Source organism: Monodon monoceros, unplaced genomic scaffold, assembly GCF_005190385.1.
Source record: "Monodon monoceros isolate NGI ecotype Baffin Bay Population unplaced genomic scaffold, NGI_Narwhal_1 Super_Scaffold_6, whole genome shotgun sequence".
Taxonomy (NCBI): Eukaryota; Metazoa; Chordata; class Mammalia; order Artiodactyla; family Monodontidae; genus Monodon; species Monodon monoceros.
The window spans coordinates 28,590,040-28,616,832 of NW_021703783.1; the positions used below are offsets into that span (position 1 = coordinate 28,590,040).

General features: G+C 32.8%; 1 protein-coding gene across 2 annotated transcripts in view; it reads right to left on the minus strand.

The window, feature by feature from the left end:
- The window catches only part of ABCD2 (ATP binding cassette subfamily D member 2), a 77,899-nt gene that overhangs the window by 46,196 nt on the left and 4,910 nt on the right, over positions 1–26,793 (minus strand). The window contains exons 3-6 of one of the 2 annotated variants that reach the window (XM_029206240.1): positions 15,484–15,599; positions 12,587–12,755; positions 11,761–11,855; positions 8,146–8,291 (exon numbers count right to left, since the gene is read on the minus strand). In XM_029206240.1, coding sequence (XP_029062073.1) covers positions 8,146–8,291; positions 11,761–11,855; positions 12,587–12,755; positions 15,484–15,599 — 526 coding nt within the window. Of the gene's footprint in view, positions 1–8,145; positions 8,292–11,760; positions 11,856–12,586; positions 12,756–15,483; positions 15,606–26,793 lie in introns of both variants that reach the window. The other variant, XM_029206239.1, reaches the window with a different exon arrangement.

Genomic DNA, 26,793 nt, shown 5'->3' on the forward strand with positions numbered 1-26,793 from the left:
GAGAGTGACTGTGTCTTTACTCACTATCCTCTAAAGCATCTTCTAGCAGGGCATTAATAAACATTGATTTAAAAAAAAAGAGTAGAACATTGACAAAGAATAAAGTACAGTAATTTTCCCAAGATATGAAATAAAATATCCCTACTATTCCACCCCCATTTTTTCTTTTCTTTTGTTTTTCTCTTTCTTTTAAAAAATGTTTAGTCAAATTTAATTCAATCTTTATAATCCTTTCACTTTCTTAACCTTTTACTTCTCATATTTCAAAGTCAAGTATGGGCAGAAATGTGTACAAATTATCTTTTCATGCAAATTTGTGGGAAGTCTGATTCTATTTTAGATCTGTTGGCCTTAGTGTAAGTATTTGGGCATAAAGTTTACAGTAGTAAGGAGATCATGGTTAAAATTTCTGTCCCTAGATATTTCTACCAAGAAAGGATAGTGACAGCAGGAGCTTTGGGAACAGAATTACATGGTGGGTTGTTGCCAAACTGGAGACTGTTGCTGGGGAGAAATATGTGATGTATACAACTGATACCCTGGAGAGTTTTTTTAAAAAGTAGTACAAAGGAACCCAAGATTTTGCTGCCTTTTGTCAGTAAACACCTGTTATCTTCTGTCTTGCTTCCTGCCCTCCCTTCCATCCTCCATCCCTTTCTTCTTTCCTTCCTTCTTCCCTCCTTCCCTTCCTCTCCTTCACGCTCTGTTTCCCCAACCCCCACCAAATGTTTCAATTTCCCATTTTGGTAAGTGTTAGCATACAATAGTATTTTGTTAGCAAGTGAACTAAACAAATTAAAGATTGGGCTTCAGGGATTCCCTGGTGGTCCAGTGGTTAAGAATCCATCTTGCAATGTGGGGGACGCCAGTTTGATCCCTGGTCGGGGAATTAAGATCCCACAAGCCGCGGGACAACTAAGCCCGCAAGCTGCAACTACTGAGCTCACGCACTCTGTAGCCCGCGCACAGCAACAAAGAGCCTGTGTGCCACAACTAAGACCAGACGCAGACCAAAAAAAGGAAAAAAAAAAGAAAAAAAGACTGGGCTTCAGAGTCTTTAATGGCTGAAGACAGAGATGTACTAGGGAATTACTAAATGACTAATGAGCCATAAATTTGTGGATTAGTGAGAGCTAGAGCAGATCATAAATCAACCTTTAAGTGGTTAAGACAAAGTGCACCAAGAACTGACAAAAGAAATTCAGGATCTGTATTCAAGTGTAAGAATTTTCCTGAGGGTCAGATGGCTAATACAGTAGGGAACAATAAGTTTCAACTATCAGTTTAAAGAGTATAGTCACATTGCTCAGGAAATTCAGTCTCAAACAGCCTAAGATTGCCAAAATAGTTTAAGAACTATCTGAGCAAAACTAAGAATTTTACCATCTACCATACCAAATAACTTTTTATTTGTATTCTTGAACCAAGGCCAAGATTTTTTTTTATCTGGTTCTCATTATTAACATTGCTGAAGTATCAGAAGATATTAACTGGGAAAATATTGAGGTGATTTCACAATTTCTCAGGAATTCAGGTTTCCCAACTTGAAACTGAGCCATAGCAACTCTTCAAATTCTCTGCAAATTTCATTAAAAAAATAAGCAGTCCCAATATACTTAATCAGAACATTTTTTCCCTCAGTTTACTTTTTCTTCTCTACACTACATGACATTATTAGAAATCCACTTTAACAAAACCCACTCCTTTTTCCCCATAAAAATAACAACTAATTTACATTTGATCATTGCATAAAGAGACTGATACTCTACCAAGAAGTCTTTCAATCATGAAAAGTGAAAACAGGGGGATTATTATAAAGGTCTGTTTGTGACTTATGAAGTTTATTCTGTAGGTACATAAGACTCAATTCTATATTTAATTTACAGTTTTTTTTCTGCCAAACTAGTACTTAACCTATATTCTATTGCTATAAATTAATGCAATAAGATACTAGATAATATTCATTAATAAGAATATCCTAAAAAGAAAGGTTTACGATTACCTACTGACAAATATTTTGAAATAGGTTGTAGCAGCTTTCTTTCTTTTTTTAAAAAACTTTTTATTTTATATTGGAGTATAGCCAATCAACAATGTTGTGATAGTTTCAGGTGCACAGCAAAGCGACTCAGCCATACATATACATGTATCCATTCTCCCCCAAACTCCCCTCCCGTCTATGTAGCAGCTTTCTTTTAAATCATAAAGACACATAAGATTATTTTCAAACTTTTTTGAGAAAATCAATAGCTTTTAGAATACTAGGTGTAAATACTATATCTAGGCTCTCCTAGTTTACATATACATTTAAATAAATTTTATGCTCTTTTGCAAGATATTGGTCCTATAGGATTTTAAACAAATACAAATTTTCATGTTTCTAGAAGCTTTATAATCAAGATAAAATGACTTTTAACATTATTAAAAAAAATTAAGCCTTAAAAATAGACTTTCATTCTCATTTTTCTTAACTAAGTTGTAGTTGACCTTTTGCCTAGGCAACAGTAAATTTTATAATTAAGAAAAAGTTTCCTAGTGATTTATGTTTGTTGCAAAATAACATAGGTCTCCTGAGGGCAAAGACTAGAATTTTTCCACTTTTTTTTCCACTTTTAAAAACTGTGGTAAAATACATGTAAAATAAAATTTACCATATTAACCATTTTTAAGTGTACAGCTCAGTGATATTTTTTCCAGGTTTACTGAGATAAAATTGACATATAACATGGTGTAAGTTCAAGTTATAAACATGTTGATTTGATATACTTACATACAGCAAAATAATTATCACCATATTGTTACCTGACACTTCTATTACTCACATAATTACCACTTTTTTTGTGTGGTGAGAACATTGGTCTACTCTCTTAACAACTACCAGTATATAATGTGTTATTAACTCTGATCACAATGGTGTGTATTAAATTCCCTGAGTTTATTCAACTTCTTACTGTAAGTTTGTACTCTGGACCAACATCTCCCCATTCCCCCCACTCTCCAGCTCCTGGTCACCACCATTCTACTCTGTTTCTACAAGTTCAGCTTTTTTAGATTCCACATATAGGTGATATCAATACAGTATTTATCTTTCTCTGTCAGACTTATTTCACTTATGTTGTCACAAATGTCAGGATTTCCTTTTTCATGGCTTAAGAATATTCCATTGTATATACATACATACCACATCTCTTTCTATTCATCTGTTGACAGACATTTAGGTTGTTTTCATATTTTGGCTATTGTGAATCATGCCTCAATGAACATGGGAGTTTAGATTGTACAGTAGTTCTATTTTTAATTTTTTGAGGAAACTCCATACTGCTTTCCATAGTGGCTCCATCAACTTACATTCTCACTAGGAGTTCATAGGCGTTCCCTTTTCTCTACATCCTTGCCAATACCTGTTATTTCTTATCTTTTGAGATTAGCCACTCAGACAGGTGATATCTCATTGTGGTCTAACTTGCATTTCCCTGATGATTAGTGACGTTGAGCACCTCTTCATGTACCTGTTGGACAATCTGTATATCTTCTTTGGAAAAATGTCTATTAAGATCCTCTGCCCATTTTTAAACTGTACTGTTTTTTTTTTCCTATTGAGTTGTATGAGCTCCTTATATATTGTGGATATTGACCTCTTATCAGATATAAGACTTGCAAATATTTCCTCCCATTCCATTGGTTGGCTTTTCATTTTGTTGATGGTTTCCTTCACTGTGTAGAAGATTTTTAGTTTGATGTAGTTCCACCTGCTGATTTTTGCTTTTATTGTTTGTGCTTTTGGTGTCATATCCAAAAAATCATTGCCCAGACCAATGTCAAGGAGTTTTTCCTATGTCTTAAGAGTTTTATGGTTTCTGGTCTTACATTTAAGTCTTTAATCCATTTCAAGTTCAGTTTTGCGAGTGGTGTAAGACAGAGGAAGTCCAATTTCATTTTTCTGCATGTGGTTATCCAATTTTGCCAATACCATTTATTGAAGAGATTATCCTTGAGTAGTCTTGACTCTCTTGGCAAATATTAATTGACCATATGCAGGCATTTGTTTGTGGGCCCTCTATTCTCTTCCATTGGTTTATGTCTATTTTTATACTAGTACCATACTGTTTTGATGACTATAGCTTTGTAACAGAGTTTGAAAACAAGAAGTGTGATGCCTCCAACCATGTTCTTCTTTTTCATGATTGCTTTGACTATTCAGGGTCTTTTGTACTTCCACAAAAATTTTAGGATTTTTTTTCTATTTCTGTGGAAAATGCCATTGAATTTTGATAAATATTGCATTGAATCTATAGATGGCTTAGTGCAGTATGGATATTTTAATAATATTAATTATTTCAATCCATGAATATGGGATATCTTTCCAATTGTTTGTGTCTTCTTTAGTTTCTTTCCTCAAAGTCTTTCTTTCCTCAAAGTCTTATAGTTTTCAGTGTATAGGTCTTTCACTTCCTTGGTTAAATTTATTCCTAAGTACTTTATTGTTTTTGATGCTATTGTAAATGGAATAGTTTTTCTTTATTTCTTTTCAGATAGTTTGTTGTTAGTGTATAGAAACACAATTGATTTCTGTATGTTGATTTTGTATCCTTCAACTTGACTGAATTCATTGATTTTTTCTAAATGTTTTTGGTTAAGTCTTTAGGATTTTCTACATGAAAGATCATATTATCTGCAAAGACAATTTTACTTCTTCCCTTCTGGTTTGAATACCTTTATTTCTTTGTCTTGTCTGATTGCTCTATCTAAGATTTCCAGTACTTTGTTGAATGAGAATAGTCAGAGTGGGCACCCTTGTCTTGTTCCTGATCTTAGAGGGAGAGCTTTCATTCTTTCACCATTGAATGCGATATTAACTCTGAGTTTGTCAAATGTGGCCATTATTATGTTGAAGTATGTTCCTTCTAGATCCAGTTTGTTGAGAGTTAATATTATGAAAGGATATTGCATTTTGTCAAATGCTTTTTCTGCATCTATTGAGATGATCATATGATATTTGTTTTTCATTCTATTAATGTGGTGTATCATATTTATTGATTGCAATGTTAAACCATCTTTGCATCCCAGGGATAGGCTAAAGGCTCATCAATATTATCTTTACAAATAATCAGTTCTTAGTTTTATCAATCTTTTCTATTGGTCTTCTGGTTTCTATTTCATTTATTTCTGCTTTTCTCTTTATTATTTCCTTCCTTCTGCAAACTTTGGACTTTATTTGTTCTTCTTTTTCTAGTTCCTTTGAGATGTAAAGTTAGTTACTTGAGCTCTCTTTTTTTCTTAACTTATTGCTATAAATATCCCTTTTAGAACTGCTGTTGCCGCATCAGATAAGTTTTCATATACTGTATTTCCATTTTCATTTCTTTCAAAATATTTTAATTTCTTTTTTGATTTCTTCTTTGATCCACTGGTTGCTCAAGAGCGTGTTGTTTAATTTCCACTATTTGTAAAATTTTCAGCTTTCCTCCTGTTATTGATTGCAAGTTTCATGTTGTTATAATGGGAAAAATACTTGGTATGATTTCAATCTTCTTAAATTTGCTAAGACTTATTTTGTGTCCTATCATATAATATTCCTAGAGAATGTTCCGGGCATGATTGAGAAGAAGTGTATTCTGCTGCCATAGGATGGAATGTCTGTATATGTCTACTAAATCCATTTGGTCTAAATATCGGTTCAAGTCCAATATTTCCCTGTTGATTTTCTGTCTGGATGATCTACCCACTGTTGAAAGTGGGGCACTGAAGTCCCTAACTATTAATTTATTGCTGTCTATCTCCCTTCAGATCTGTTAGTATTTGCTTAATATATTAAGGTGCTCTGATGTTGAGTGTACATATATTACAACTGTTATATCTTCTTGATGAATTGACCCCATTTTTATTATATAATGACCTTCTTTGTCTCTTTTTAGCAATTTTGGCTTAAAATCTAATTTTTCTGATATAAGTATAATTATCCCTGCTCTCTTTTGGTTTCCATTTAGATGGAATAACTTTTTCCATCCCTTCACTTTCAGTCTATGTGTGTCTTTAAAGCTGAAGTGAGTGTCTTATAATGTCTTATAATGCAAATAAGTTGGGTCTTTTTTTCATCCATCCAGCCATTCTATGTCTTTTGATTGGAGAAGTCAATATATTTACATTTAGACTAGTTATTGACAGGTAAGGATTTACTAATGCCATCTTATTGTTTTCTGGTTGTTTTGTCTCTTGTTCCTTTCTTCCTCTCATGTAGCCTTCCTTTGTGAATTGGTGATTTTCTGTAGTGGTATGCTCTGATTTCCTTCTCTTTATCTATTGTGAATCTACTGTAGGTTTTTGCTTTCTGGTTCCTATGAGGCGTATATACAACATCTTGCAAGTTTTACTCTCTCCCTTTTATGTTTTAAATGTCATAATTTTCCTCTTTTTATATTGTGTATTCATTAATAAATTGTACTAGTTATAGTTATTTTAATACTCTTGTCCTTTAACCTTTATACTAAGAGTTAGATGGTTAACACACCACCATAATACAGTATTAGAGTATTATGAATTTGACTATATATTTACATTTACCAGGGTTGTATATTTTCATATGTTTTCCTGTTACTAATTAGCAGCCTTTCATTTCAATTTGAAGAACTCCTTTCAGCATTTCTTGTAAGGCATGTCTAATGAACATGAATTCCCTCAGCTTTTATTTGTCTGGGAAAATATTTCTCCTTCATTTCTGAAGGCTAACTTTGCTGATAATGCCCTTTCTTAAGTCTGAGAAATGTCTTTTATTGCTCAGGGTATAGCTATACTTAAGAACTGTATCTATATTATAAATGAAATCTAAAATAGTGAAAAATATAAAATTTATGTATACAATTTTATCTGCATTAAAAGAGTAGATTCTATGATGTAATAGAATATTTTCCTCATGACTCTATGCTTTAAAACCTAAATAAGAAATTAAAATCGGTCTACTAAATGCATTAATGTCTGAAACTTAAACTTTGGCAGTATTATTTAGTTTTCAGATCCAGAACATTTCCCAAAAGTATTCTAAAGCACAGACAGAAAGAGACAATGATTCTGCTGTCTGTTATCTATTTTGTGTTAAATATAAGTATTCATAGCACTGCTCACATCCAATATTTTTTTACTGCCAATACAGTTCTTCATCCTTCTACACTTCAGATAGCTTCCTACTACTCTGATAGGTCTTACTTTAAAGAAAAAAACCTCACAAAGCCTCATCTGCATAATTACAACATATGATCTAAAAATTAGTCCATTGGGCAGGACTGTACAAACACTTTCTAACAAAGGAAGAAGAGGAAGAGAGATGTGATAGCATCATACTTGATGTAACTTTTATATTTGCTCTTGTAATATAATTTCAGCATAGGTGCTCTACTACGTTCCACAGAATAGTCCTCTAACACAGTAGGAGTACTTTTGTGATGTCGACCTAACCCAGGGTGATGACAGATGGAAAAATTACTGGGTCAGATGAATTTAATTTTATTTAAATTTAATTTTCTCTCACCCACAATGAATATTCCAAATTTTCAAGTATAACTTTCTGTTTAGACATCTGTAAATTGTTATGAAGGAAGATAGTTTAAAACTTCAGAAGAAAAATGTTCCTTTTAAATATTTCTATGCTTACTTTTACACTCATTATTAGAGTAAAATATTTTTAATTAAGGTAGTTTCAAATCATTAATTAACTATATAACAGAATTGTGATAAAGATTATTTCACAGAGGCTCTTAAAACATAATTGAACAATTTTAGAACATATGAACATATGCAGCTTGATGGAAAGACTAGTATACTATCCAAGAACTATTAATTTTTTTGTGAGAAGAGATAATCTGACATCTAAGGCAATATATTTACTCTTTGGACTAGCCTGCTACTCCTTTAGACTAACATCTATAGTCTTTGAGTGTTTATTACAATGATGTGAAAATGAAAAGAATTGTTATTATCCTGGAAACTATTATAATCAAAGCAGTAATAAAACTTTTAGGATAATTTTTATTTCCTTAATTGCATCTCTCAATAAAAACATGCTTAAAGATTACCTACAGAAGAGCTTAAGGAATCAAGATAATTCAAAAGCAAAAGGAAATTTTTCATTGTGATATAAGAAACTTTACCTACCTTTGTGGAATATAGAACATATGTTGTGGAGGTGGTTTATATAGGATTCCTTCATACACAGGCCAGAGCCCACTTAAAATTCTGAAGAGAGAACTTTTCCCACAACCATTGGGACCAGTTATCAAAAGATGCATTCCTTCTTCTACCTAACGTAAGAAATAAAATTAGAAATTACAATATGTAAAAATGGTTTCATTTGGCAGCATTTAAAAGGGATTTGTTTTTAAACTTTCAAACACATGATAACCTAGGATGGGCAAGGAATCAAAGAAAAATATATCGGGACTGAGACCATCAAATCTGGCTTTTGACTATGCTCTGACGCTAAAAGCATCATAAAATAATCCAATTCCAAAGAAATGGATCTTCTTCAAAGGAGCACTGACTTCCCAAAATTTTCATTGAGGTCTTGCCATCACATACTACACAAATACATAGGAACATAACCACGTGGAAATAAGAAATTGGAAAAATTTAATTTAAAATAGATTGAATTTATTTATATTAATATTTGATTAAATTTACTTCAATTAAGATACAACTTTGTTGTATTTGTAAGTTGGAGTTCTACAAGTCAGCTGGGTTGTTTAATTCAGTAGTCTGAAATGTTACAGAAATTACAAAAGCCCATAATGAGAGACATAAAATGATTCTAATTTTGGTTTATTCACAGATGGAGAAAATACGTTTATGAAATTAAGACAGAGACAAGCAAGAAGACTGTAATTTAGTCTTATGTCTAGGGATGAATTAAGCTATTTATTGATTGTTGATTGGATGATTCTCTTAGAATCTTTCAGCTTATTTATCATTTAAACAGTTAAATTTCATGACTTCTTATTTCATCCAATAGGATCAGGAAGTTGTCAATGTACTATCTTAAAGGTATTGTAAGGGTCAAGAAAAAGGAACATTATTTAAAACTCTGATTTACTTCTAAGAACAAATGATATTTTATAATCAGTGACTAAATAATGAATATAGTATGAAAGTACGAAAGGCAGAAATTTACAGTATGCCTGTATATGTAGCTTTGTACCGTATAGATACATGTATCTAAGGTCCATGGTGTAGAATACATTATGTTGAAAACTCAAAGGTGAAAGAGCATTATATTACTTGTATTATGTCAGTATAAGGAACCATATCCATGTATATCCATTACTCATTTGCCGTGTATAACATAAGCTAAAATCTTTTTGCTGAAAGAAGGTGGTAGGGAGAGGAAGGGGGTAAGGGAGGAAGGGAAGGAAAAAAAGGTTGATATGAAGGTTAGATAAAAGAACTAAGAATGTATGTAATAAATATATGTAAAGCAAAAATGGTTCAGATTTATATTCTAAGTAATTAGTCATTTCCTCGGCAAACATTGATTGAATATCTAAATGTGCTTGACATTCTTCTAGGCACAGAAGATACAGTGCTGCTCAAGACAAAGTCCCTGTTCTTATGGAGCTTACATTTCAATGGCAAAGATGGCAATAAACACATGAACAAAAAATTAACTAGTCGTAAATGCTGTTATGATAGCAAAAAAGGAAGATGTGTTAGGGAAAGATGGTGGCATTGTGAGGTTGGCAGGGGAAGGGGGCTTCTTTTGATTAGGTGGTCAGGAAAGTCCTCTTTGAGGAGATATCATTTTGCCTTAGCCTGGTGACAAGAAGCAACAAGTATCATCTGGTGGAAGAGCATTCCAGGCAATAAAGATAGCTACCACAAGGACATAAGACAGGAGCAAGCTTGAGTCTATAAAATCTGACCACAGATATTTTTTCTCCCTAATTGTAGGCAAACTGAAATGCCATTTTAATAGAATAAAGTTAAAAAAAATCCTGGGAAGAACCCAGAAAGGGTTTTGTGATTTGCTCTGCTCTTTCAGTAGAGAGAGGATTAAGAAAGTTTAATTTTATAGAAGCATAAACACTTTTCAAATGATTTTTTAAAGGTATGTGCCATGGAAAAGGTATATAAATAAAATATTTAATAGGGTCATTCTCTACTAGGAATTCTCAGAAATTTAACACATTTTGAGTCATAATAGAAGACTTTTCTACATTCATATTATTTTTTAGCATAAGTTCTCTGATGTTTAGTAAACAGTGAGTGTGAGGCAAAAGAATTCCCACATTTACTGAAATTTTCTTCTCCAAATGGTTTTTTAATTCCAAAAGGCTAACATAAGAATGAGAATGTTTTCCTCTAGAAACCTGTTTATTTATCAATCCATGCAGAGGAAACAAAATTTTGTATTACACTTTGGGGACCTGAGACTTTAAATAAAACTCCCTGTCTGACTCAGAAATAAATAATTATCATAAAAGTACACTATATTAACATATACCTTTGTAGAACCTCAAAATTTATGACACTTTCACTAGATTAAGTATTTTAAAATTCATTTTACATAAAAATATACTGAGCTCTGAATTTTTTCACAGAAAGAGTGTTATGTGTCCACAATAATGTATTTAGTTAGTAGGTGGCAGAATTCAAGACTCTTCCTCTATTTAATAAATGGAGCAACAAGAATTGATATTATGAAACCTAACCTGATGAAAAACCTCTATACAAAATCATACATTAAAAATTGCTAAAGTATTAGCAAATAGTTAAATATCCCATGTAGGCCTCTTCAAAGGCTTTATTTTAAATCTACTTAAGATTATGCTGCATCATTAGCACCTTATTGCTACTCTATAGGTCCATTAATGGAAAAATAGAGCCCAACCAAATTGTAGTTAAAACACAATTTCTCTTACGTTTATTAACACAGAATTTCTCCCTGTTCAGTACTTCTCATCCTCTTCCAGCAGGCTTATGCATTTTCAAATGTATCTTTAATAATTAAACCTAGACTAAGGTCCATATTAAAATCATTAAATGCACATATAGGGTCATGTTTCTAATTCTGTTATCAAGTCCAATCATGTCATTGTTTGAACTAAGCACAGATAACTCCATTATACTTATCAGCAAATTATTTTGTACTTGAATTCCAAAATGTGTGTTTGAATTTTACAATACTTTAAATCAGGGTCTCAGATTTATTAGCTATTTTTGCACCTTAGTTTTTGTAATCAAAACAGAGTATTAAATAACAAATAACTATTATTCTCAACAGAATTAAAAGCTAAATTCCAATTCATGAATCTTCTGATCATTTTTTCCTAATAGAAGATGTGATTACTGAAAATATAAATTAAATTTAGAGAATATAAACTTGCTGATGACTTCTCTCATATTTTAGTAAATATATAACAATATAGGCTTGTATTTTTTGAGTAACTCCTATAAGGAAAAAAAATAAAATGTATTTCCAGATATTAATTTCTGAAGAAATTTCCTATTGTTCCCAAAAGTTACTTTGTACAGGCTCTCCGTGTACTCTAATTTTGATTTTCAACCAGGCCATAAAGCGGTAGAAATCAAATTTTTCTTTCTCTCTGCTTTCTGAGGAAGTAACTGCTTCTGTAATTGAGCCTCTATGCATACCTTTCTCGATTTCCCCTCCTTTCCATATGCTCCTCCAAGTATTTAATATAAAGTACATGAATTCTGAGTTGTTTTGCATTATTGTGTTGGCAACAATCAGAAGATTCTTGAATATCATCTTACTTTGAACTTTAGCTTGGAAGCCACCACTTCTCCCGTTGGTGTAATTATGGGAACATTTTCACAAATAATTCCATGATCCACATCAATAACTTTTCCTATAAGTTAAGGAAGAGTTTAAGTTTCAAAAGCTATCATGTGTTATTGCTAATTAAATAACTTAAAGTATAATATAGCATAACAGATAAATTCACTATAAAGATAATTCACATTAATGAATCATAGAAATAAATGTAAATATAGATAGCTATATCTAAAGAAAGTCTAATGTAAATTTGCACATTTTGACATATCTAATTGGGAAATCTTTCTCAGAAATATTATTTTACTGTAATATGATGTTAATATCATAATGAGAGCAAAGCTAAACTCTATCTTGTATAACCCAGCCACACTGTTTATAACTACTTATTTCTCTCAATTAAACTTTCCTATAGAAAAAAACACAGTTGCAAAAAGGAAATTAAGACATAGAAAACTATAATTTTTAAAACTATAATAACCAAACTAAATGACAGAATGATGGAGAACAGTATGACATTAGCTCTAATTCTGTTATTTGAATTTTAAATGCAAACAATTCATTTTGCCATGTGTGCAGTTTCTAAAAATAATTCTAGACATTTTGTCCTAAATAAAAGTAGCATAATATTTTTTATGGTAACATTAGTCACTACTTCTCAAAATGCAGCACTAACTTTAGGAATAACTGTTTAAATAACTAAATGTTGGTTCCTTACATCTGTTCAAAGCTATCTTCTAAAAAACTTTGGTTCTGTTGATAAACATTTAAATATAGAAAAAATATAAAACCATTTGAGTTTAATACCTTTGATTTCCAATGTCTCACTGAGGGGTAATTCTACGTTAACGCCACTCTTGCTATGGTTTTCAGACTCTTGCAAGACAGCAGTTCTCTTATAAATGCCTCTTTTTACTTCATCAAAGACCCAAAACATGTTGTATACTCGAGCAGTATAGCCTGCTAATTCAGTTATCTAAAACCAACATAGGGAGATAAAACAGTATACTCAAGGCAGACTTTTAAACAAATATGCAATCATATAAGCTTCTTGATTTAATGTTAAAGATCCTATTTTATTATACTTGAAAAGTAGATAGTACATCTGATAACTAAAACCAGTAACACTAAAATACTTACCAAGAAAGCAGCATAGCAAGTTGACAGCTTAAGTTTGATTGGAATTAAAAAACACATAAAAATTATTCATTCAAGTCAGGGTTCAAAGTGAAATGTAAAGACTTCAGAATATTAGTGAGATTTAAAAATCTTTCAATCAATTTTCTGATTTGGCCCCTGTTTGCAAGAAAATTTGATTTCCAGAAATTAGAAGTTTTGTGAAAAGCTTAAATCCATTCAGTGAAATAATGATTTTTTATTTTGATATCTTTTTTCAATTAAAAATAGAAGATTTTAAATAGAAGAAAAATGCATATTTTTCTTATTATGAAATGACATTTCTGAGTCAAACTGATTGTCAAAATTCCTAAGTTTAGCCAGAGAAAATACCCCTGCTAGTGGATACCAATATTGGGCGTGAGCTCAGTGAAAAGCTTTAAATCCTTTTCAGTCCAAATCCCACAAAATTCAGCTTCTTTTCAAGCCAAACATGATTTATATGCCCAAAGAAAAATATTAAATATGACTTTTTTGCTAGATGAGATAAATCTCTGCTTTAGTTCAAAAGGCTCAATAGAGTGGTATATTGCTCCTATTCTGCCAGTCGTCCAATTTAGGTTGAATCTCTGCTGTTTTTCTATTAAAAGAACACCTTGTTATCAAGGTGACTCATCTGAAAGGTGACTCATGGCCTGTCAAGACCATCTTTCTCAGTGAAAAGGAAGCAACAAAAACCATTCCCTTACAGAACTGTTTAGTAGGAAATTGGTATCAATAAGCAAGACATGTCACTAATAAATGTCTCTTAAACAATAAACTATGGACTAATACATTACCAACATTGTGTAAGGTTTTTGTGTGTGCAAAACTTAAACAGTGAATGAGCAGGTATTATTGTTAAAAGCCTTCTACCACATGTCTCTACTGTGTGAGAGGTCTATAATTAGATTAGTATTTCATTTCTATATATTAATGTTATAGCTATTATATAGGATAGTTTCTAAACTGTTATCTAGAAGAATCTCTTGAGTTCCCAAGTAGAGGAAATCAGAACTAAGGATTAACAAAATATGGATCCAAAAGAAACCTAAGTAAATATAGTTGCATTAAAAAAATCTGAAACAAATGTGGAGGTCAATTAAAGAAAGGCAGGGGGCATTGAGTTAGTAGACCAGGATGCAAGGATGAATGGGCAGAGTGTCAAAAAAAAAAAAAGAAATGAGAATGTGACTGTGGACAAATTACTTTGGGATATAAGACAAGGGGGTTTGTCTAAAAAGAAGCCTTGTTCCCTCTAGAAGTAGTGGAGAATCCATGATGCTTTCATGTGCTTTCACAGGAGTAATAAGATTCTTTAGAAGTAAAAGTTCTATTATTCAATGCACATACAGGCAAAATGAATTGAATGTGAGATATATAAAAACTTTGATTTCTCATTTAACTTTAATAATAAGTAATTTATTAGCTGAAAAAGCTATCCCCAAAACTGTGTCTCCAGATTATCAAAATTACTATTTGAAAAAAACATTTTAATTGAGTTGTCTTGCTTTGTGGCCCTAAACAACTGGTTTTACCTTTTTTAAAAAAACCCAATTCAACAAATCAGTTGTTAAATGAGATTGAAAAGTTTTGTCAGCAAATCACAAACTTTGCAACTATCTTATATAATTTATTCAAGGATAATTTAATAGGTAGCTAAATTTATAATGATGCTCTGGCAATTTATATTGATACAAAAGCCACAAGAGTAATTAATAGTGAGAATGACTGTCCATGGGAATATTATTTAATATCTGAATTGAATAAAGTGATTTTTAATCTTAACTCTGTGCTATCTGTAGGTTTTATTACCATTCTCTCAGCAAATATTTACTGACCATATACAATATTCCGAGCATTAAAATAGATATTAGGAATGTAAAGATGAATAAGATAGTTCCTGCTTTCCACTCAGCGTTTTATGCAAAAGACAGATAATTATAATGTGGTAAATAAAGCACCAGATGTACTATGAACACAGAGGAGGAAGACCCAGACTCTGCAGGGAAGTCAGAAAGAAAGTAGAATCACAAAAGGGTTTTTTATACGTGGTTGGTAAGGCTTGACTTGTCCTGAAGTATAAGTAAAAGTTTGCAAGGTATATAAGTAATATTACTGGCTAACACTTAGTAAAGTGCTTACTATCACAACAACTCTACAAAGTCATCACTATCATTATCCCCATTTTACAGATAAAGAAACAGACACAAACAGGTCAAGTTCATATAATTTGTAAATACTGCAGCAAGAATTTAGATTTAGGCACTCTGGCTCCAAAATCCATACCAAAGGACCTTTTAGTAAAATTTAAGAGCAAATATGTCATACTATAGACAGAAAAAGGAGTTGACAATTGAGAGTATAAAAACTGAAAGGTAAGCAGCAATAGACTTGGGAGTTGTTGTCCTTTATCTTGATTATACTCTTAGCAATTTTTGGTAGAGAAAAGATGTTTCCAAAATAATAAGCATATGTGGTAATTTACATTTTTGTTTGATTTCCATATATCTTATTTTAATCAAATTGATAACAAGAAATGCAAGTACCTCTTTGTATGAAGACATAATCCTTTCAATAGCATCAGCTCCAGAGGCCAATAAATTTCGAGCAGTGGTAAAGGCTTCTGTCCGCTCACTAACCATAGCTTGCTTTCGATCATCCTCTAGATCTAAAAGCAAATTACAAAACTGTGGAATTTTTTAAGTAACTAACTGTTTTGTTTTGTACTATGAGACTGTGACTAAAACAACCGCATGAAAAATTTTCATTAGTATCAGCAATTTCCTAGGAATTAATGAATTATTTAAAAAATAGTGTTTGTACCAGATTTTAATTAAATTTTCCTTTGTCTTATTATTGTTCTAGAAGGAGAGTTAGAATAATTAAATCTATAGGAATTAAGACTATTTTCATTTAGCATTCTTTCAACCCTTACCAAAGTCAACGTCCTGCCCTTATTAGAGCTAGGTAATAAAATACTACTGATTCAGTCAATAAAATACCATTAACTAGAATCTAGGCAAATATTTCAAGTGTGATTTCTTTAATAGAAATGCAAAGTAGCTGACCCTCATAATCTAGCTCTGTCTACCTGTTTCAACTTTCACCCTACAGTTTAGCAACACCCCAACCATGCAATATTCTGCTTACCCTCTGGTATTTGCATATATAATATTTTCTGACTTTAATATACTTTCTTTTTTGCCAAGCTCTTTCTTAAAGAGTTAACTCTTTAGTACAGGTTTCCCTGGAAACCCTTGTCTGGCTTTTCCAGTGGACTGTAAGTTCTTTAAGGGGCAAGACTGTATTTTATTCATTATTCCTAGTACTCACCAGAGTGTCTAGAACACAATACTCCTTAATGTGTATTGAATGGATGGATGGATAGATAGATAAATATCCTAAATTACTGTCAATGCAGAATTATGGTTAAAAGCCAGAAGTCAGACTAGGTTAGAGTCCAGACTCTACTACTTATTGGCAAGTAGTAAGGTTAGTAGAGCAAGCCACTAATCTTCTCCATGCTACTTTCTCATGTGTAAATGAGGGAATTAATAGTACTATCTCAAACAATTCTATCTCAGAGGGTTGTTGTGAGATTTAAAGGGGAAATGTAAACAAAGTGCTAGCCTAATCCATAGTTTATAATAATTAATCTTAAATGTTAGGTGTTATTACTTTCTCTAAGTGTTATTATTATTATTGTTATTATTATCTACTCCATTTAGTATTATTCTTAAAAATTATTCTCTCCAGGTCATTACTTTAATCTTGGCATCAGTTTGATTCTCTATCCAGTCTTTCTATGGACTATCACCAAAATTCTAAATTGAAATCTGTAAATTAATGAAGAAATTAGAATAATATAAATAGCCATGAGCCCACTATGCTATTTATTTTGCTTGGATTTATCTCAGTGAAAAGGGTTTTTTTTTTTCTCCATGACATGCAAATATTTAACATGTGCCCTGCTATAACTACTGGATACTTTCACCTTTACTTGCTCATAGACAGCTCAGCTGAGTTTGAAAGAGATCCATGCATAATATAAGGTAAAATTCACTCAGCAGATATTTACTGAACAGCAGGATTTACAAGAAATTAGGCAAGGTGTTACAGGATATGCAAGGATTAAATGTAATTTTCAGATTCTTTCCTTAGGAAGCTTACAGTTTGATAGGAGAAAGAAGACAAGTTCCGAAATAACAATGCAGGGCAGCCTATGAGGAGAGTTAATATGACACATTTGAAGGATGCAAAAATAATTTCTCTGCAAGAGACAAGAAATGCTTCATGGAGGAGTAGACTGGGAGTGAGGCCTTGAAGACTGCATACAATTTTAAAAGATCACAAGTACAGCATAAGCAATGTCTCAAAGAAGGGAAATTTCAAGCAATGCCAATTGAATAATAACCTGGTCAAGTTACAGTATGGGTTGGTGTTAAGCACTGATTTTACTTGCGTATCAGAAAAAACATGAGTTCATGGGGACCTCCCAGCTCTAGAGTTAAGTACTGCTCTAGAAAACTATCTTTAGTTCCCTTGAAGTTAGTCTGTTTCCTTGAAGAATGAAAAAAGAAAGGCTTTGAGTGTTAGTATAAGTGATGAGAGAAAGACCTGAATGGCTAAAATGGCTGGGAACAGAATGTAGATATTCTTAAACACATTTAAATGTGGGATAAAATTTAGATAGCCACAAAAAATTAACAAAGGATTCTTGCAAGCTACCAAAATAGTAACTGCTGTATCAGTTAAAGTGCTAAGAATAGTTTTGGCTCAGAGAATCTGGCTGATGATCTAAAATAATTATGGGATTTTATGAATTTGGGTTAAAAGTAGTTTGAATAATAGCTTTCACTGATAGCCTCTGTTAAGAAGAAATAAAACTAATCAGAAGAAAAGAACTACAATACTGCAGCTTGTGAAACAAAAAACACACTCACAGAAAGACAGACAAAATGAAAAGGCAGACAACTATGTACCAGATGAAGGAACAAGATAAAACGCCAGAAAAACAATTAAATGAAGTGGAGATAGGCAACGTACCAGAAAAAGAATTCAGAATAATGACAGTGAAGATGATCCAGGACCTCGTAAAAAGAATGGAGGCAAAGATTGAGAAGATACAAGAAATGTTTAACAAAGACCTAGAAGATTTAAAGAACAAACACCTAGAAGAACTAAAGAATAAACAAACAGAGATGAATAGTACAATAACTGAAATGAAAAATACACTAGAAGGAATCAATAGCAGAATAACTGAGGCAGAAGAACAGATAAGTGACCTGGAAGACAGAATGGTGGAATTCACCGCCATGGAACAGAATAAAGAAAAAAGAATGAAAAGAAATGAAGACAGCCTAAGAGACCTTTGGGATAGCATTAAACGCAGCAACATTCGCATTACAGGGGTCCGAGAAGGAGAAGAGAGAGAGAAAGGACCCGAGAAAATATTTGAAGAGATTATAGTTGAAAACTTCCCTAACATGGGAAAGGAAATAGCCACCTGAGTCCAGGAAGCACAGAGAGTCTCAGTCAGGATAAACCCAAGGAGAAATATGCTGAACACAAAATCACCAAATTGAAAAAAATTAAAGACAACGAAAAATTATTAAAAGCAACAAGGGAAAAATGACAACTAACATACAAGGGAACTCCCATAAGGTTAACAGCTGATTTCTCAGCAGAAACTCTACAAGCCAGAGGGAGTAGCATGATATATTTAAAGTAATGAAAGGGAAGAACCTACGATCAAGACTACTATACCCGACAAGGATCTCATTCAGATTTAACGGAGAAAGCAAAAGCTTCACAGACAAGCAAAAGCTAAGAGAATTCAGCACCACCAAACCAGCTCTACAACAAATGCTAAAGGAATTTCTCTAAGCAGAAAACACAAGAGAAGAAAAGGACCTACAAAAACAAAACCAATATAATTAAGAAAATGGTAATAGGAACATACATATCGATAATTACCTTAAATGAGAATGGATTAAAAGTTCCAACCAAAGGACACAAGATCACTGAATGGATACAAAAACAACACCCATATATATGCTGTCTACAAGAGACCCACTTCAGACCTAGGGACACATACAGATGGAAAGTGAGGGGATGGAAAAAGATATCCCATGCAAATAGTAATCAAAAGAAAGTTTGAGTACCTATGCTCATATCAGATAAAATAGATTTTAAATTAAAGAGTGTTACAAGAGAAAAGGAAGGACACTACATAATGATCAAGTGATCAATCCAAAAAGAAGATAAAACAATTATAAATATAAATGCACCCAAAATAGGAGCACCTCAATACATAAGGCAAATGCTAATGGCTATAAGAGAGGAAATCAACAGTAACACAATAATAGTGGGGGACTTTAACACCTTACTTACACCAATGGACAGATCATCCATACAGAAAACTGATAAGGAAACAGAAGCTTTAAATGACACAATAGACCAGATAGCTTTAATTGATATTTATGACATTCCATCCGAAAACAGCAGATTACACTTTCTTCTCAAGTGCTCATAGAACATTCTCCAGGATAGATCACTACTTGGGTCACAAATCAAGCCTTGGTAAATCTAAGAAATTTGAAATCATATCAAGCATCTTTTCTGACCACAATGCTATGAGATTAGAAATGAATTACAGGGAAAAAATCATAAAAAAAACACAAACACAAGGAGGCAAAACAATATGTTACTAAATGATCAAGAGATCACTAAAGAAATCAAAGAGGAAATCAAAAACTACCTAGAGACAAAATACAATGGAAATACAATGATCCAAAACCTATGGGATGCAGCAAAAGCAGTTCTAAGAGGGAAGTTTGTAGCTATATAAGCCTACCTCGGGAAACAAGAAAAATCTCAAATCAACAATCAGCTTTACACCTAAAGGAACTAGAGAAAGAACAAACAAAACCCAAAGTTAGGAGAAGGAAAGAAATCATAAAGATCAGATCAGAAATAAATGAAATAGAAACAAAGAAAACAATAGCAAAGATCAATAAAACTAAAAGCTGGTTCTTTGAGAAGATAAACACACTTGATAAATCTTTAGCCAGACTCATCAAGAAAAAGACTGAGAGGACTCAAATCAATAAAATTAGAAATGAAAAAGGAGAAATTACAATGGACACTGCAGAAATACAAAGCATCATAAGAGACTACTACAAGCAACCCTATGCCAATAAAATGGACAACATGGAAGAAATGGACAAATTCCTAGAAAGGTATAACCTTCCAAGACTGAACCACGAAGGAATAGAAAATATGAACAGACCAATCACAAGTAATGAAACTGAAACTATGATTACAAATCTTCCAACAAACGAAAGTCCAGGACCAGATGGCTTCAAATGTGAATTCTATCAAACATTTAGAGAAGTGCTAACAGCCATCCTTCTCAAACTCTTCCAAAAATTACAGAGGAAGGAACACTCCCAAACTCATTCTATGAGGCTACCATCACCCTGATACCAAAACCAGACAGAGATACTTCAAAAAAAGAAAATTACAGACCAATATCACTGATGAATATAGATGCAAAAATCCTCAAAAAAATACTAGCAAACAGAATATAAAAACACATTAAAAGGATCATACACCATAATCAAGTGAGATTTATCCCAGGAATGCAAGGATTCTTAAATATACACAAATCAATCAATGTGATACACCATATTAACAAACTGAAGAATAAAACCAGTATGATCATCTCAATAGATGCAGAAAAAGCTTTTGACATAATTCAACACCGATTTATGATAAAAACTCTCTAGAAACTGGGCATAGAGGGAACCTACCTCAACATAATAAAGGCCGTATATGACAAACCCACAGCAAACATCATTCTCAATGGTGAAAAACTGAAAGCATTTCCACTAAGATCTGGAAAAAGACAAGGATGTCCACCATTATTCAACATAGTTTTGGAAGTCCTAGCCACAGCAATCAGAGAAGAAAAAGAAATACAAATTGGAAAAGAAGAAGTAAAACTGTCACTGTTTGCAGATGATATTATACATACAGAATCCTAAAGATGCCACCAGAAAACTACTAGAGCTTATCAATGAATTTGGTAAAGTAGCAGGATACAAAATTAGCACACAGAAATCTCTTGCATTCCTATACACTAACAATGAAAGATCAGAAAGAGAAATTAAGGAAACAATCCCATTCACCATTGCAACAAAAAGAATAAAATACCTAGGAATAAACCTACCTAAGGAGGTAAAGACCTGTACTCAGAAAACTATAAGACACTGATGAAACAAATCAAACTGGACATATATACACTACCAAATGTAAAATAGCTAGTGGGAAGCAGCCGCATAGCACAGGGAGATTTGTTCCGTGCTTTGTGACCACCTAGAGGGGTGGGATAAGGAGGGTGGGAGGTAGACACAAGAGGGAGGAGATATGGGGATATAAGTATATGTATAGCTGATTCACTTTGTTATAAAGCAGAAACTAACACACCATTGTAAAGAAATTATACTCTAATAAAGGTGTTAAAAAAAAAAGATGACACAAACAGATGGAGAGATATATCATGTTCTTGGATTGGAAGAATCAATATTGTGAAAATGACTATACTACCCAAAGCAACCTACAGATTCAATGCAATCCCTATCAAATTACCAGTGGCATTTTTCACAGAACTGGAACAAAAAATGTCACAATTTGTATGGAAATTCAAAAGATCCCCAATAGTGAAAGCAATCTTCAGAAAGAAAAACAGAGCTGGAGGAATCACGCTCCCTGACATCAGACTACAAAGCTATAGTAATCAAGACAGTATGGTACTGGCACAAAAACAGAAATATAGATCAATGGAACAGGATAGAAAGCCCAGAGATAAAACCACTCACCTATGGTCAACTAATCTATGACAAAGGAGGCAAGGATATACAATGGAGAAAAGACTGTCTCTTTAATAAGTGGTCCTGGAAAACTGGACAGCTACATGTAAAAGAATGAAACTAGAACACTTCCTAACACCATACACAAAAATAAACTCAAAATGGATTAAAGACGTAAATGTAAGACCGGACACTCTAAAACTCTTAGAGGAAAACATAGGAAGAACACTCTTTGACATAAATCGCACAAGATCTTTTTTGACCCACCTCGTAGAGTAATGGATAAAAACCAAAAATAAACAAATGAGACCTACTGAAACTTAAAAGCTTTTGCACAGCAAAGGAAACTATAAACAAGACAAAAAGACAACCCTCAGAATAGGAGAATACACTTGCAAACAAATCAATGGACAAAGGATTAATCTCCAAAATATACAAACAGCTCATGCAGCTCAATATTAAAAAAAGAAACAACCCAATCAAAAAGTGGGCAGAAGACCTAAATAGACATTTCTCTAAACAAGACATACAGATGGCCAAGAGACACATGAAAAGCTGCTCAACATCACTAATTAGAGAAATGCAAATCAAAACTACAATGAGGTATCACCACACACTGGTTAGAACGGCCATCATCAAAAAATCTACAAACAATAAATGCTGGAGAGGGTGTGGAAAAAAGGGAACCCTCTTGCACTGTTGGTGGGAATGTAAATTGATACAGCCACTATGGATAACAGTATGGAGGTTCCTTAAAAAACTAAAAATAGAACTACCATAAGATCCAGCAATCCCACTACTGGGCATATACCCAGAAAAAAACATAATTCAAAAAGACACATGCACCCCAGTGTTCATTGCAGCACTATTTACAATAGCCAGGTCATGGAAGCAACCTAAATGCCCATTGATAGATGAATGGATAAAGAAGATGTGGTACACATATACAATGGAATATTACTCAGTCACACAAAGGAATGAAAATGGGTCATTTGTAGAGATATGGATGGACCTAGAGACTGTCATACACAGTGAAGCAAGTCAAAAAAAGAGAAACAAATATCGTATATTAATGCATGTATGTGGAATCTAGAAAAATGGTACAGACGAACCAGTTTGCAAGGCAGAAATAGAGACACAGGTGTAGAGAACAAATGTATGGACAACATGGGGGGAAAGCCCAGGGGTTGTGGTGGGATGAATTGGGAGATTGGGATTGACATATATACACTAATATGTATAAAACAGATAACTAATAAGAACCTACTGTATAAAAATAAATAAATAAAATAAAATTCAAAAAAGAAATAACACTAGCACAGATGGACTGGTGTTTGGTATGGCATGGTAATTTCTATGTTGCTTTGGCAGACTATTATCTACTGGGTTTTCTCCATGCTTTCAAAATTACAAATTTGTAACAAAATTACAAATAGCTCTGGAAAGACTTCATTTGACTTATTCTACTGGTTTTTCTTTGGCAGGTAGTTTGAGAGCAGTGCAAGAGTATTTTGTCATGTACACATTAGCAAATAACTTCTATGACAAGGCCAGATTCCTTAGTGTCAGAGATATAAATTCATGACCTAAAGCACTCACCTATTTTGTATCCTAGGTAAACATATTTCATTTTCCTCACCAAATATTTAAAATATTTTTTCAAAAGTTCCACATTTAAGGATTTAATAGTTAACATATCTGCTCATTTTACTGCTACTTTTCATCACTGCTAATAAGTATGTACTGAAACATAGTCACATCTGTTGCTATTTCACTGAAAAGATGAGAAAGAATTTTATAACTCAGGTTTAAGTCTATTAATTTTTAAAAGTTAAAAAGTAGGCTATTCTTTTGTACTTTTATCCTTTGCTTTTATAATCTGAGTTTATTTAATTTCATTTACATTTTACCTTTGTCATCTTGACAAATCTCAGCAAAAACTATAGCCTTACCCTACTTCATACCATATATAAATATCAACTCTAAATAGATTGATGATATCAATGTGAAATGAAAAACCAATAAATTTCTAAAAGATAAAATTGGAGAGTACCTTTATGACCTTGGGTTAGACAAATGTTTCTTAAACAGGACATAAAACCAGTTAACCACAAAGAAAATGATTGATAAATTGAACTATATTAAAATGATAACTTCTCTTGGACACTGTTAGGAGACTGAAAAAGGAAGAATCAAGTGGGAAAAGATATTTCAGATTTTGTGTGTGTGTGTCTGACAAAAGACTTATTACAGAATACATAACAGCTTTCACAAATCAATAAAAAAAAACAGATAAGCTAATTTAAAATTAATTTTAAAAATTATCAGCACTTCATAAGAACAGCTATCCAAATGGCCAATAAATGAATAAAAAGTGCTTAATCTTATTAGTCATCAAAGAAGTTAAAACTAAGACCACAGTAAAGTACCACTATACACTCACCATATGCCTAAGCTGAAAAATGCCTAAACAAAAAAGACTGACGTCAAACATTGACAAAGATGTGGAGCGACTAGAATGCTCATGCATACTATACGATACTATTTATAGAAGATTCAAAAACCAGCAAATATTAATGAATGGTCAGTAAAATAATTATCTTTGCTGTGGCATGGCAAGCGCAGGAGTAAGTGGAGTTGGGGTGGGGGGCTAATGATGAGGATAGGACTGGGAAGGGGTATGGAGGCTTCTGGGATGAAGGTAAGGTTCTATTTCTTCTGAGTCGTGATTATGTGTATGTCTTAACTTTGTGACAATTGGTTGAGTGGTACACTAATGATTGTGTCTTGTTGACATATGTGTTATACTTTAAAATCATAACTACATATATGCATAGCTACTTACAGCTAAAAGTATGTCTTTGATATATATTGATAATTACTGTTATTGGTCGACAGGAGAGTAATCATATCTCAACTGACCTATAATATAACATTTTATTCGAATAATTTGACATTGGAATATGAGACATACTAATGCAGCAGGAGCTATGGATAGAATCTTGCTGCAGGTATACATTTTGAGAATACAAACATCACCCATGTTACTAGGGTGATGTAGAATATAGTTCTATTCCTAAGAACAGTATCTCTCAGTTGCTACTTCTGATGTGCCACCTCACACTAGCAGATTACCAACACTGGCAGTGCCAGTGGCTTAGCTGCTCTCTTCCCTACTCGTTAGGTGTCTGTAATAAGGTCTGGCAGGAGAGACCTATAAGTAGCTTTCCCTGGCCTTGCCCAGAACTGCTCTTGATATAAAGAGAAGAAAAGCGGAAGTGGCCTATAACATTAAACAACTGAGATTATAGCTCCCAAGTAACTATTTTCTTCACATAATTTCAGTCTTTCTCTTAATATGAAGCAAATAAAGGGGTAATGTCCTCTATACAGATAATAGAGATGATACAAAATCAACTATTTCAATGCCTTTTTCAACCGTTTGCTCCCATGATTACTTGGTCTCAAATAAGTTAAGTCCCTTATAGAATAAGTTCCAATATAGCTAATATAGAGGCAGCATAGTGAAGGGGAAAAAAGCAATGCACAAGGAACTACATAATGTCTTCTATCCTTAGTGCTTCCACTAACCATTTGTGTGATCTTAGGCATGCCTGGGGCTCCAGACTAGATCACCTGTAAGCTCCGCTTCTGACATGAAAATGACATGATACCATATGCAGTTGTGTAATGTGAAGTTCAATATAAACATAATCCTGTCCTTACCACAAGATTTTACTTAAAGTTGTAGCTAGATGGTGTAACCAATCTACTCCAGAACTGTTTTTCTTTTCTCCTCTCAAACAATTTATGTAGGCTATTCCTCCTATTTGCATCTTTACCTCCAACTTCCTAATCACTTTCAAATGCCTTGCTCTTTTAACAATGATCAGGCCAGCAAACATCTATTGAGCATTTCCTATGATGCAGGCATTGCTCTAAATTTTACACATGGAATCTTCCTTAATCTTCATAGCAACCCTGCTATAATTTCCCCCATCTTGGAAATGGGGAAACTGAAGCACAAAAAGGTTAAATGATTTGTCCAAAGTCACAGTCCAATAAGCAAAAGAGCCAGCATTTGAAACCAGGCAATCTGATACCAGAGCCCGCATAGTAAGAATGTAATAAATATTAACCGTTGCTTCCACCTAAATTCTTACTATTTGCCATGGACTGTTTCAAGGCACATGAAATACATTATTTATAATTTCATAACAATTCTGTAAAATATATATTATTATTCCTATAGTTAAGAAAGGAAAACTGAGGCATATAAAGTTTCTGTAACTTTCTTAAGGATGGATAACTACTAAATAGCAGAGTCAAGATTTGAACAGTGGCCTGTTTCTTCCTTTACTCTTCTCTTTCTTTCCTCTTTTCTGCTTTTTCTCCCTTTCCTCTTTGCCATCCCTCTTATTCATCCATTTTTTCCATCTATCTTTGCATTAAAATATGTACTATCATGTGCTTAATTTATCTCTAATGCAAGAGACAGCTCAGGGCATAAGTATAAATTAATATTGAAGACTAGATTAGGATAGATAGTATTTAATTCCAAGACCTAAAGCCTCAAAGATATTATCATTATCTAAAAAAAACCTTATTTTGTCTGAGTAAAATGATAACTTAGTGTTTTCATGTGGTATGTCATCATAAGTCAAATATATTTCATAAATACATACATATGAACATTATAAGCATACACACAGTAACCTTAGAAATTATAGAAGATATCAAGACACACTCTCTTAATATTATCATATGAATTCATTTTATTCTTCTATGAAATTCTTACATTGCTTTTCTTTTTATAAAATTTTCTTTTGAAAAGAAGCTTTAAGAATTATTTTGTTTCACTTGCATCAATGTGATTATTATCACAATTTCAATCTAAAATTTTAATGCTATTTCTTTAATTTACTATTGTATTTTCAAGATTTGTAGGATTTATTTTAAAATATCTTATTACATCACCTACAG